Genomic DNA, 8,984 nt, shown 5'->3' on the forward strand with positions numbered 1-8,984 from the left:
TCAGGAAGTGAAGTCTTTGAAATCCTTTCTTGGTCGTCGCGGTGATGTTGACGGTCCAAGTAAACCCAGAGTTGACCCCGAGGTACCTGATGTTCTGCACAACCTCAACTGTCTCGCCGTCGATGGTGATGGGGTGATGGACGAAGGGCTTCGTCTTCCTCCTGAAGTCCAGGATCATCTCCCTTGTTTTTGCCTCGTTGAGGATCAGGTTGTTCTCTTGGCTCCAGCTCACCAGGTTCTCTACCTCTGTCCTGTAGGCAGCCTTGTTGTTGGTCGAGGTCCTGCCTACCACCATAGTGTCGTCTTCAAACTTTAATGTGGTGTTGGCCTCGTGGGTGGGTTTGCAGTCGTGAGTGTAGAGGGAGAAGAGGAAGGGGCTCAACACACAACCCTGTGGTGCACCGATGTTCAGGGTGATGCTGGAGGAGACCTGTCCCCCCATTCGCACAGTCTGTGGTCGGCCGGTTGGGAAGTCCAGGACCCAGCTGCTCAGGTGTTTGCTGAGGCCCAGGTGGTCCAGCTTGGTGGCAAGTTTATGGGGAGGGATGGTATTGAAGGCGAAGCTATGAATAGCATCCGCACATAACTGTCACGCTGGTCAAGGTGTGTCAGGGTGGAGTGAAGGGCTAGTGACACTGCGTCCTCCGTCAACCTGTCTGCCCCATTGGCAAATTGGTGGTTGTCTAAGAAGGGGGGGATGCTGTTCTTCAAGTGTCCCAGTACCAGACATTCGAAGCATTTCATCACCACCGGTGCCACTGGCCGATAGTCATTGAGGGACCTGATGGCTGATTGTTTTGGGACAGGGATGATTGTATTGGAAGGTTATCAACTTGCAAAACTTCTGAACACTCCAGCTGAATGAACTATCCTTGTATGACAAACCAGCTGTGAACTTGGACAATTTAAAAAAAAGAACTCGACAGGCATAAGGCAGAATTACTTCCCTCCAAAATGGACTACAATTTTCACGTACACATTCATCAGAAACTGAAACTTTACTTAAGGAGGAGCACAAAAAATGTGATGTTATTTTAAAAAGGGAAGCAGGCATTTCTGGCCAATAACTTTATCTTACTCTCTCATGTGGTACAGCTCACTCAAGCCCAGGCGTTGATCTCGTCCCTTTCCATTCACTTTTGTGGAAGGATCCGCTTTTCAATCCTTAATTTTAGATAGTTTCCCCTGAGGAAGAAAAATTGACTTCCCTACACAAATTGCCCCTTGCTCAATGGCGTTAGTCGTTGTCTTGCAAGATTAAAATGATATCTGCCGTGTTTTCTCTTTTTATTCAATCCGGGGGAATGCCACACAACAAAGATGACTTTGCACTGATTTCATAGTAGGCTGCTCGATGCTGCGCACAAATGCCTCGAAATCCCAGCGACGAGGCTAAAGCGCTGCTCCCCGGCGCTCCAGTTCGACACTGGGATTTTCTTGAATGCGCATTTATCTGCTTCTGCGCCTTTGGACACGCCAACGTCTGCGCGCCAAAACTTCTCCCATTCAGAATCGACTTCCCCCAGACCCCCCTCAGCGTCATGGTGTCGGGGCTTTGAAGTTTGTTTAAGAAGGGCATCAACAGACTTTAACCCTTCAAATGTTTCATTATGATAATGTGTCATAATTCTTGACACATTTAATTGACTTCACTTGTACTGTATGGAAGTCGAGGATAATGCACAATTTGCACTACATGGAACATTAAGCTGTTTTATTTAAACAATATCACTTAATTTCAAACACAGAGAGCCAACAATTCATGTTCTATATTAGAACAGTTTTAACTGTATTGTCATTGCACAGGTAGGTCAACTAGAAAAGGGCAGTTTAGCATCCAACCAGAAGTGCCATGGTGCATTAATGAAATTAGGTAGTCAGTATAATATTAATATTCCATAACTTCAATAAGACTACAACACAGTAGTGATACAAAGCAGAGTCAATATAAGCTGTTTTATTGTTGTGGCCATAGCTTCTAATGTCAGGGGTTACGACTGGGTTATGTTAACTTTATAACATTCTAAAAGTAAAACTAAAACAACGTATTAAAATTATGACATTCAATGCAGAATCCAAATCCAAAGAAATTGTTGGTTGCCCACATTATTATCATAATTGACCCTCAATTCCAAAGTTGACAATAGGATATTAATTATGATCAACCAGACTATTAAAATATTGTAAAGTATACGTATTCCATGCAATCTATCGTACAGCACAGCCCCAATTTACAGTTTTCAACCATGGGCTGCTTTAAAGGCCAAGCATTGTGCTGCACCACAGTATTAATATCTATTGTGGACGAAGCCGTGGCAGAAAACATATTACTTCAGTGATGACGTCGTCATGTGTTCAACAATATGAACTGCAGTTGTAGAAATGCGACATTAGTTTGCACAGCTCATTTCTTAAGCGTGTAAAGTGTTTCAAACGTGTTGACATTATAATATTTCAGAATGAAAAACCCTACAGGATCCAAGACCTTTTTGGAAAACAAACTAAACTTAAATTAAGGCCGGCCAGCAAGGAGCCAATCAGCTTGCCCGTAATCAGCAGAAGGGTTTCAGTGGAAGCAGAGTTAGAGCGACAATACTCTATTTTACAGGTATGGGGTATTATTTTATTGTGTGCGTTAATGATATAAACCTAAGTAATCCACCACTTAACCCTAAATATTGCTATTGATTCAGGGGCTGGTTTGGTTGTTTAAGCCTTGTTTGTTCGTGGGCTATTGGAACATGTAACTGCCATTGGCCAATTCTGGCTTAAAGTAATTAACTGCTCAATAACTAATTATTAATGACTGCAACTAGTTCCAGTTCCAGTTTTTGCGTGTATTGTTAAAAATGATCAACCTGCTCAGAAGCGTAGGTATTCTCCTATTTTAATTTATTACATGTCTTTACAAACTAATCTGTTTCCAGATCCTCCTACTTGAATTTCCTATCAGCAGTTATGATAATCAGCGAGTTCAAGCGACAATACTCGCTTATGCTCGAATACTCACTTGAAATCCAGTAATCCAACACGCAATATACTTATATCTTCTCCAAAAGGAGAAATTGCTAGCAAGTAGGTCGAATGAATAACCTAAAGAAGTGAACCGGGAAAAGGAAGAGGCTGTGAAAGTGACATCACTAAATTGTTATACCAACTGATTGACGTAGCGCTACTCCTGATTCAAGGGATTCATCTGCAAATTCTGTCTTGACGTTCGTCCTGCCGCCCGGAAGGATAACATATTGGAATGATTCAATATCGTGAAACATAACCGTTTGGTATTGTCATTGGCAGTAGCGTACCGTGGGGTTTAAGTCAGGGCCTTCAGTAACGAACTCCACCAACGGCCAACCCCAAAACACTCAGACATGCGCACAAATTTCATATTAGGTGCCAATACAGCCAACACAGCCTCAATATGCGCTACTGCATAACATCCACAACAAGACAGTTGATCTTCAGCAACAGCAACAGCAACCAGTTCATTAACAAAAATGAAACATACAAGTAGGCCTTTATGCCACATATTTTACAACAGCTATTCCAGCCAGAATATTAAGCCCACAGGAGTAGTAGTGAATGGGTTAATTTAATATGCTTATTAAGCGGCATCCACACAGTGCAATACCATTAAGCCTACTGCCCAAATTCCAGCAATATATTTGTGTTTCAAACCATTAAAAAAAATGCGTTATGAACTAAAGTACCACAAAAACATTATCGCTCCTACACAGTGCAAAGAAAAACTCACCCATCACCCATGGCCTGATATTTTAAAGCTGCCTTGGTGAAGCTGTCAATAGTGCTAAATCCGGCGCTGTTCCATGTCCCCTCACTGATGTTGAACAGCAAACACGGTGAGTAGAATAGGTTGTTCTGAACGGTGCTAGCCGTTAGCCATTCATAGCGGCTGTAGTTGCACTCTGTATAGTGCCGCACAAAACCTTTACCGGCCTGGGTCAGTCCATCAGGCTTCGGTGTTGGTCTTCCTCTTGAAATTAAATCTGTCTGTCGATCTGTCCAAACGATCGCCTTGAAAAAGGCAAACGAAGGAGATCAGAAACAGGATCGCTAGGTGCTGTGAAGGCGGTGGCCATAGTAGTTCAATATCAACTCTGTACCGCCAACGATTCAAAATTCGCTGATGACATCACCGGGGGCCAGCGCCAGCATATTGCTGGGCCCTGGGGTCGTTCTATTACTACACATCAACATTTGATTGGCTGATTACACACGTCAGCCAAATTTATTATCCAATGGGAGGTGGCAGCTTCAGTGAAAGGGTAGCAATACCTATAGTACTGGCCCCGCCGATCCATGTAACCTAGCTGTGATGCGTTACAAAAAAAAACGGTTTTCCTTCTGGACTTATGTTGCAAGTACTGAAAAAAAATATGGAATTAAGATGCGTTCAGACACAAATTAATGTAATTTAAAAAAAAAATATATATATATATTATTTAGATTTTGACAGGGCCAGCAGAGCAGGCCCTGCTGGCCCTGACGGCCCACCACTGGTCATTGGTTTTGTGTCTCTAAGTATTTTACATTGCATGTGGCAAATTGTTAACTTGTTAACATTAAATGCATTGTCTGCTGGTTTGTTTTTGGATTACTCTTCAGTACACCACATTCACTAGGCCACTAGGTACTGTACCACTTGTAATATTCTTCTGTAAATCAGCGGTGGGGAGCCCCCAATACTAATTCTGCTTAGGACCCCATAAAGTCTTGTGCCGGCACTGCTTGAACGAAGTTGCAAGTTAAGGTGTGATATTCTTTCTCGTATGAGTCTCCAAACGAACATGCTGCAGCATAGGCGTGAGGTGTGATATTGGTCAAGCTGAGACAATGCGCCCTCAAAGGTTTCCAGAGTGATATGCATGATGTGTTTTCATCTTGAGGACGAGCGTTGATCGGCAGACTCAAAGAATAGAAGAACACACACACACACACACACAAATTAAGTGTTATACTACATCACTGCCATGGTGTTCAGAATTCTGCTACTACTTTGCTTGGGCTGCCTCTCAGGTAGGATTTCAGCTTTTTGTTAACTTCTCTATTTTGTGTGTAATCGATTATAGGCAAGGCAAGGCAACTTTATTTATATAACACTTTTCATACACAAGGCAGACTCAAAGTGCTTCACATATAAACATTGTCATACAATAAAATTAAATAATAGAAAAGAAAACATGTGCAAAAAATGAGTAAAATAGAAAATAAAGGCAAAGCTAAAAAAGCATTTTAGAAAGAAAAATAGAAAATAAAGGCAAAGTTAAAAAGGCATTTTAAAGCATTTTTTAGAAGGTGCAATGTATTTAAGATTTAGCAGAAAGCTAAGTGAAACATAAAAGTCTTCAGTCTTGTTTTAAAAGTCGTCAGAGTTGGGGCGAGTCTTAAATCCTCAGGGAGTTTATTCCAGCTATTTGTTGCATAGTAACTAAATCCTGCTTTTCCATGTTTCGTGTTTACTCTGGGGATAATTAACAGATTGGTCTCTGAAGATCTTAGTGGTCTAGAAGGCTTATGTAGTTGAATCATATCAGTTAAATAGTTTTTAGGGATTTATAGGTTAGCAACATGATTATAAAATCAATTCTCTGACCTACAGGAAGCCAATGTAGCGATTTAAGAATTGGTGTAATATGTTCAAATTTGTTGGTCTTTGTTAGAACTCTAGCAGCAGCATTCTGAACAAGCTGAAGTTTCCTTAGAGTTTTGGAGACCTGTAAGGAGACCATTGCAGTAATCAAGCTTACTAGTGATAAAGCCATGTACAAGTTTTTGTAAGTCTTCGGTGGACATGAGATGGATGGGGGAGTGGTATTTGCCGACGGAGCCAAGATCTGATGGACTGACGGATCCATTGCAGCCTGAAAAGTTACAATTTTCTCAACTTCTGAACGCAAGAGACGGAGCCGATGGAACGGACAGACCCACAATGCATTTCGGGATCGCCCCATGCAAAGTCAATGAGATCCGTCAACGGACGGAAGGATCCCATTGACTTTGAATGGGGCGGAGACGCAATGCATTGTGGATCCATCCGTTCCGTTGGATCCGTCGGCTCCGTCAAGAAAGTTGAGAAATGTTCAACTTTTCAGGCAGCGACGGATCCGTCATCCAGTCAGATAGCGTATGCTTGGGCTTGGCTGACGTATGCCTCTGCAAAGACTACTCCCCCATCCGTCAGCCACACCTTCCGCCATCAGTTGACAGACAGTGCAGTGGGTAGACGGCGAAGGGTAGTGTCGGCGGTCGACCCGCACCCTCCGGTGGAAATGCGCTACTTAGCACATCCATAAATAAGACATGCTGCATTTTCAGCTTTATAACTGATTGTCTTAATTTGTTTACAAGTTACGGATGGAGTCTGGAGATGATGTGGGTACTTATTGTTTACTGTTTACATCTTAGATTACACAGTTCAGGCTGTTGCAGCTAACTCAGGGGAGAGACTGTATGACACTAGGTGGTACAACCTAAGACATGCACAATCAAAAAGAATTGCCTTCTGCATTTTTGTTTTTCTTTTCCCTTCGTTGTACCGAACCGTGACTTCAGTGTACTGTTACACCCCTAATATATATAGGCCACTAGGTACTGTAACACTTGGAATATTCATCGGTAAATCAGCGGACGGGGGCCCCGAATAAAAATTCTGCTTAGGGCCCCATAAAGTCTTGTGTGGCATATAATATAACCAAATATTTTCTTCTATGTGCTTCAGCCTCTGATTTATCGTACTTGAAACACATTTCAAGGACAAAGGCAAGATATTGAAACACGATTATCTCTTTCTTGTACAGCCAACCTCTTTTATTAATACCGGCTTCTCCCTTAGGGTCATTGATGCTATCTGATGCTACCAGTACTCTCCTAATAACCGTAATGTCTTTGTTGTAAAAGGTGCTTCTGACAGTGGCATAGTGGAAGGTACTGAGTCCAAGCCGCACTCCAGACCATACATGGTATCGTTGCAGCAGCAGGAAGGACAACATCACTGTGGGGGAGCACTTGTCCGGAAGGACTTTGTGCTCACCTCAGCACATTGCTAGTGAGCATAATATATTGAGTCAATATATTATAAAACATACTAAATGTTGTGAATGTTTTCCTCAAATAAGTAAGCACTAACTACGTTCCCTATGAAGCAACAGCAGATTGGGTCTGACTGCTGTGCTCGGAGCCCACGACATTAAAAAGGAGGAGAAAAGTCAACAAAGGATCCAAGTGGATAAGTACCATGTGCATCCAAATTACAAGGATGGATTTCATGACTTCGACGTCATGCTTCTCAAGGTATCTTGTGTTATATCGAACAGGGTTTTTAAACTTTTAGGCCTGATATGCATATGGGGTTGGAGGTCACTTCTGAGGTGGCCTTTGTGCCATGATGGATGCTTGATCATGCATTTTTTAAATATATTTACGCACATCCTGTACATACATGCATGCAGACTAAGTTGTTTATACAGTGAATATTTCCAACCTGAATTTGGCCATTCAAGTTTGAGCTTTTCATTTCCCATTCAAAACATTGTTTTTTACCGAGAATAATTGTTGTTTTCCCTCATAAATCATGACATGCAGCTATATTAAGCACATATCTTCAACCAAAAAGACTATGACTTCGCACTTTGGACCAAAGTGCTTATGCAGCCTCTCTATTTCTACAGTTAAAGACGAACGGCATACTTGACAAGTATGTTAAACCAATCGGACTACCCAAAAAAGATAAAAAAATCCTTTTCAACATCAAGTGCTCAGTAGCTGGCTGGGGCATGCGTTTCCCCAGTACAGCTGCCTCGGATGTCCTGAGGGAGTCCGCAGTGAAGACGCAATTCACCGATGAGTGCAAGAATATTTGGCGTCATTCCTTCAACATCAGCCAAATGATATGCACCCATTCTTCAGGCAAGAAGGGGGGAATCTGTCAGGTAATATCGACCACAATAATCCTCAATGTTAAACTGTATATGGATAAAAAAAATTAATATACTTTTATTTAGTTCCAGAAACACTTATTGGGAAGGATGACCAGCAGGTTGTAATTTCTGTGATGATGTGAGGTGAAGATATTGACATGGACATTTCCACCCAGGGTGATTCCGGGGGTCCATTGATATGCGGCAGAGATGCTCAGGGCATAGCTGCATACACTGAAAAGGATAAGTGTGACAACCCCAAGCGTCCACATGTCTTCATGAAGATCCCATCCTTTGTGCAGTGGATTAAGGGGGTGATGAAAAAAAGGGACTAGGTCACCCACCTAAACCTTTTGAGAAATATCCCAACGTTTCTTTTTTTTCTGTAATTATTATAGTGTATACATTGAAATGTTCATTGACTTGCTTTTAATTTGACCACTTTTACTGAATTGTGTGGATTTGACGACCCCAAGTATCCACGTTTGTATGAGTAACAGCTACTTTATACCCTGTATTAAGGATTTGAACATGCATAAAATACATTAGGTTACCCTTACATTAGGTAAAGCAGTAAAGTCGAACTTGTCATTCTAAAATGGCCACAAGGCTACTGATTGGCCTACATGGGTAACAAGCTACTGTGACTATGTATGGCCTCACCTGGCTACTTCATGGGGTCTCTGAGGCTTTTGTGATCTCTGTGTGGAAACTCTTTCAGAAGGTGCATAGATTATAGTATATGAGGCCAAATAAAAACAATACAAATTGAGTCATTCTACAATTGTCATAAAAACATAATCAAATAAGACAATCTTTTTTTATCACTCATTGACTCATTGATTCATTTAACCCACTGCAACAACTGGAAATAATGATTGCCTCTGCACACCATGGTGATAGTTGCAGTTTCATATTTACAAGAAATGGAGTTTGGAAACCAGTGTTGTGGTGGACTACAACCTAAACCTTTCAACTTTCACTGCTAAACGAAACCGTGTCAGTCATAGTGCAAGCTTTTACGGTTTCTGGTGAGTAAAACCCGCC

At 41.8% G+C, this 8,984-nt stretch overlaps 1 protein-coding gene across 2 annotated transcripts; it reads left to right on the forward strand.

Moving 5' to 3' along the window:
* The first annotated feature begins 4,889 nt into the window (after positions 1-4,889).
* On the forward strand, positions 4,890-8,768 carry LOC307072408 (granzyme B-like). 2 transcript variants are annotated; one of them, XM_079731696.1, is made up of 5 exons: positions 4,890-5,037; positions 6,919-7,066; positions 7,164-7,311; positions 7,689-7,949; positions 8,114-8,768. In XM_079731696.1, exons 1-5 carry the CDS (start codon positions 4,992-4,994, stop codon positions 8,270-8,272), a joined length of 762 nt encoding a protein of 253 aa, XP_079587822.1. In that variant the 5' UTR covers positions 4,890-4,991; the 3' UTR covers positions 8,273-8,768. The 2 variants fall into 2 exon arrangements, with proteins under 2 accessions (XP_079587822.1, XP_079587823.1); XM_079731697.1 differs by having other exon boundaries at positions 7,170-7,311.
* The last annotated feature ends 216 nt before the right edge of the window (positions 8,769-8,984 follow it).

This window comes from Pollachius pollachius (genome assembly GCF_949987615.1).
Source record: "Pollachius pollachius genome assembly, chromosome: 3".
Lineage (NCBI taxonomy): Eukaryota > Metazoa > Chordata > Actinopteri > Gadiformes > Gadidae > Pollachius > Pollachius pollachius.

Excerpts from the sequence above, each read along its gene's own strand:
- LOC307072408 (XM_079731696.1), top strand. The coding sequence starts at position 4,992 with ATGGTGTTCAGAATTCTGCTACTACTTTGCTTGGGCTGCCTCTCAG. Across the intron at positions 7,312-7,688 it reads TCGACGTCATGCTTCTCAAG|TTAAAGACGAACGGCATACT; the intron begins GTATCTTGTGTT and ends CTATTTCTACAG. Across the intron at positions 7,950-8,113 it reads AGAAGGGGGGAATCTGTCAG|GGTGATTCCGGGGGTCCATT; the intron begins GTAATATCGACC and ends ATTTCCACCCAG.